The sequence below is a fragment of the Osmia bicornis genome, chromosome 13, assembly GCF_907164935.1.
Source record: "Osmia bicornis bicornis chromosome 13, iOsmBic2.1, whole genome shotgun sequence".
In the NCBI taxonomy this organism is placed as follows: Eukaryota; Metazoa; Arthropoda; class Insecta; order Hymenoptera; family Megachilidae; genus Osmia; species Osmia bicornis.
Window position 1 is genome coordinate 2,299,131 of NC_060228.1, and position 4,337 is coordinate 2,303,467.

Consider the following 4,337-nt stretch of genomic DNA (forward strand, 5'->3'; position numbering starts at 1 on the left):
AATTTGCTTGCAGCAACTGTTTCAAAGATGGGGTCTAAATAAGAAATTATTTAAAGAATGATACAAGATTAAAAAGATGAATTTTTATAAACATTTATTTTACAAATTTTTAGCAAAAGAATCTACCAATAAAATTTGTAGTTATTCGTTTTTTTGTACAAATTTTCTGAAATGATTATGGTGTTAATAATCATTGGCCCATCTTGTACAATTACGTGATACATAATAAACATTTTCTCTAAAATCATTTGTTGTTTAATTTTTACATCCTATATAATAAATAAGTATTAAAAATTGTGGTTATGGTTATAGTTCATCATCATTCATCATGTCCATGGTACTGCATGTACTGAATTCGTGAATCGCGCATTAAACCATTAAATGATATTTATTTAATAACGTGTGTTAAAAAAATAGTCATTATGTCAATGATAATATCTTTAAAACATAATATTAAGTTAAGTCCACTGTTGACTCAAAGTTCATACATTTGGAAGGTAAAAATTTTGGCCTTATTAATTTTAACCTCATCTATACTATTAAAAATACATGCATGTAATTAATATACTTTGTTATTTATTAAAACAAATAGAATTTACGACAGTCATCGTCGCATTCCAAATATGCAGAACACACACGGTTGGAAAAAATTCGAAACATTGGTATATCAGCTCACATTGATTCTGGGAAAACCACCTTGACAGAACGTATATTATATTATACTGGAAGAATAGAGAAAATGCACGAAGTAAGCAAAATATGATCTGAACATATAATGTGCTACTATTTAAAATATTTAAATACATAGTTGCTTTTCTGCTTTATTGTTATAACGCATAATAGGTGAGAGGTAAAGATAATGTTGGAGCAACAATGGATAGTATGGAATTAGAAAGACAAAGAGGCATTACGATTCAATCTGCTGCAACTTATACCATGTGGAAAGATCATAATATCAATATCATTGACACTCCTGGTCACGTTGACTTCACTGTAGAAGTAGAAAGAGCTTTACGTGTTTTAGATGGAGCTGTACTAGTATTATGTGCAGTTGGTGGTGTTCAATCACAATCAATCACTGTAGATCGACAAATGAAAAGGTATAAAGTACCCTGTTTAGCATTTATTAATAAACTAGATAGGTTGGGAGCTAATCATCGCAGAACTTTGGAACAATTGCAAGGAAAATTAAGACACAATGCTGCGTTTGTACAGTTGCCAATTGGCTTAGAAAGTAATAATAAAGGAATAATAGATTTAATTTATCAAAAGGCTTTGTATTTTGAAGGAAATTTTGGTGAAATTGTAAGAGAAGATGAAATTCCAGCAAATATGAGAAGTGGTATGACTTATTAAATGCAGATGCTTTATTTATTATTATAAATATTGTATCATTTTGGTTGACTCATAAATTTATATTTTCATATATAGAAGCACAAGATAAAAGGCAAGAATTAATTGAGAAATTGAGTAATGTTGATGAGAAACTTGGAGATATGTATTTAAACGAGGCAAAAGTACTTGAAACAGACATAAAAGATGCCATCAGAAGAACGTGCATAAGTAGAAATTTTACACCAGTATTCGTTGGAACTGCTTTAAAGAATAGAGGTGTCCAACCGCTATTAGACGGAGTTGTGGACTATTTACCAAATCCTGGAGAAGTAGAAAACTATGCTCTTAAACAGAATGAGTAAATTTTAATTACATTTCTATGTTTCTGAATCCAATTATTTATTGTTGATTGAATGATGAAAATAATCAATTTGTTATTTGTAGAGATGAAACTGTTAATATCCTATTAAATTCTGAAAGAAGCAATCAATATCCATTTGTTGGATTGGCATTTAAATTAGAAGCTGGCCGATTTGGTCAGCTCACCTACTTCCGTTGTTATCAAGGAATGTTGAAGAAAGGGGAACATTTATACAACGTGAGAACACGGAAAAAGGTATGTCTAATTGTTGAAAACGTATACTTAAGTTGTGAAACGTGTGTACGAATGTAATATTTTACAGGTTCGAGTTCAGAAGTTAGTAAGACTTCACTCAAATCAAATGGAAGATGTAACAGAAGTTTATGCCGGCGATATTTTCGCTTTGTTTGGTATCGATTGCGCATCGGGTGATACATTTGTTAGCAATGCTAATGTAGAGTTGTCAATGGAATCTATTTATGTTCCCGAGCCTGTGGTATCAATGTCCATTCAAGTAAAGGATACAAAATTGAGAGACAGTTTCGCGAAAGGTATCGCACGATTTACCAAAGAAGATCCTACATTCAGACATTATTATGATAGAGATAACAAGGTAAATTTGATAAATTAAAAAATATAGATGCAATGTACATATACGTTATGTTTGAAAATAATATGAAAAAAATTTGATGTAACACGCTTTAGGAATCTCTAGTTTCTGGAATGGGAGAGCTGCACTTGGAAATTTATGCTCAGAGGCTTGAACGTGAATATAATTGTCCTGTGATTCTTGGAAAACCAAAAGTTTCTTTCCGCGAAACATTACACTCGCCTTATGAATTTGATTTTCTTCATAAAAAGCAAACAGGAGGAGCTGGGCAATATGCTCGAATTGTTGGAGTATTAGAGGTAAAAATTTACTTCAACGAAGATATATAATAACTTCTATTAAATATATCTAATATCTAATATATATGAAAATATATTATATTTCAGCCTTTGCCACCTGAACAGAATACTGAAATTATATTCAAAGACGAAACGGTGGGAACAAATGTTCCAAAACAGTATATTCCTGGTGTAGAAAGAGGCTTTAGAGCTATGTGCGAAAAAGGGTACTACAGTGGTCATAAATTGGCAGGTGTTAAGTTCAGACTAATTGATGGTATGCATCATTGTGTTGATTCTTCGGAACTTGCGTTCTGTTTAGCCGCGCAAGGTGTGATGAAGGAAGCGTTCAATAATGCACCTTGGTATCTATTAGAACCGGTTATGTTAGTCGAAGTAACTGTCCCAGTAGATTATCAGGTAAAAATACATTCTGGGTACACGATAGTGCTGCAAATAGTATCTTGCGTTAATCTAAATTTCGTTTTTTATATAGGGAGTAGTTGTAGCCCAATTAACTAAACGACATGGTCTTGTAAACGATACAGACGTCAATGAAGGATGGTCTGTTTTAAAGGCAGAAGTTCCATTGAATAATATGTTCGGTTACATAGGTGAATTGAGATCTACTACTCAAGGAAAAGGAGAATTCACCATGGAATATGCGCGTTACACGCCTTGTATACCAGAAGTAGAAGAACAAATAGTAAGGGAATACCGAATAGCAAATAATCTGGAGAGTGTAGCGCAAAAGTCGAAAAATTAATGACTTTAAAACTACTAATTTAGGAATTATTTTGACTCGTTACGTGATGTATGAAATGAATGTGATGATGAACGTGAAACGATCGAATGTAAAAAGTAAGATATAATAAAAAGTAATTTATACGATATACGAATAATGTTAAAATTGAAAAATTCCTAAGCCTCGTCAGTGTTAAATCGTAAAATTAATTAAAAGTAACATGCAAGAAGTAATAATAAGTACTTATTTACTTATGAAGCAACTACTATAAATTCCAAATTTCGACTACGATTGCGATTGCGATTCTCGAACCTTAAATCGAACGCGTGTCTCGAAGTTGTTCTTTGCCTCGTCAGTGTTAAATCGAAAAATTAATTAAAAGTAACATGTAAGAAGTAATAATAAGTACTTATTTACTTATGAAGCAACTACTATAAATTCCAAATTTCGACTACGATTGCGATTGCGATTCTCGAACCTTAAATCGAACGCGTGTCTCGAAGTTGTTCTTTGTCTCGTCAGTGTTAAATAGAAAAATTAATTAAAAGTAACATGCAAGAAGTAATAATAAGTAACTTACTTACTTATGAAGCAACTACTACAAATTCCAAATTTCGACTACGATTGCGATTGCGATTCTCGAACCTTAAATCGAACGCGTGTCTCGAAGTTGTTTTTTGCCTCGTCAGTGTTAAATAGAAAAATTAATTAAAAGTAACATGCAAGAAGTAATAATAAGTACTTATTTACTTATGAAGCAACTACTATAAATTCTAAATTTCGACTGCGATTGCGACTGCGATTCTCGAACCTTAAATCGAAAAATCAATTAAAAGTAACATGCGAGAAGTAATAAGTAACTTACTTATGAAGCAACTACTACAAATTCCAAATTTCGACTACGATTGCGATTGCGATTCTCGAACCTTAAATCGAACGCGTGTATCTCGAAGTTGTTTTTTAAAATGGCGTTCCCTCGATGGGTAGCGCTGCAGTCGCATATGCATC

The 4,337-nt window shown here is 32.2% G+C and overlaps 1 protein-coding gene across 1 annotated transcript; it reads left to right on the forward strand.

Moving 5' to 3' along the window:
- Positions 1–327: 327 nt before the first annotated feature.
- Positions 328–3,477, forward strand: LOC114871762 (elongation factor G, mitochondrial). Its single transcript, XM_029178084.2, has 9 exons — positions 328–497; positions 593–748; positions 844–1,342; positions 1,432–1,693; positions 1,780–1,951; positions 2,019–2,309; positions 2,402–2,605; positions 2,693–3,004; positions 3,081–3,477. Exons 1-9 carry the CDS (start codon positions 423–425, stop codon positions 3,348–3,350), a joined length of 2,241 nt encoding a protein of 746 aa, XP_029033917.2. The 5' UTR covers positions 328–422; the 3' UTR covers positions 3,351–3,477.
- The last annotated feature ends 860 nt before the right edge of the window (positions 3,478–4,337 follow it).

Excerpts from the sequence above, each read along its gene's own strand:
- LOC114871762 (XM_029178084.2), top strand. The coding sequence starts at position 423 with ATGTCAATGATAATATCTTTAAAACATAATATTAAGTTAAGTCCACTG. Across the intron at positions 1,952-2,018 it reads ACGTGAGAACACGGAAAAAG|GTTCGAGTTCAGAAGTTAGT; the intron begins GTATGTCTAATT and ends AATATTTTACAG. Across the intron at positions 2,310-2,401 it reads ATTATGATAGAGATAACAAG|GAATCTCTAGTTTCTGGAAT; the intron begins GTAAATTTGATA and ends AACACGCTTTAG.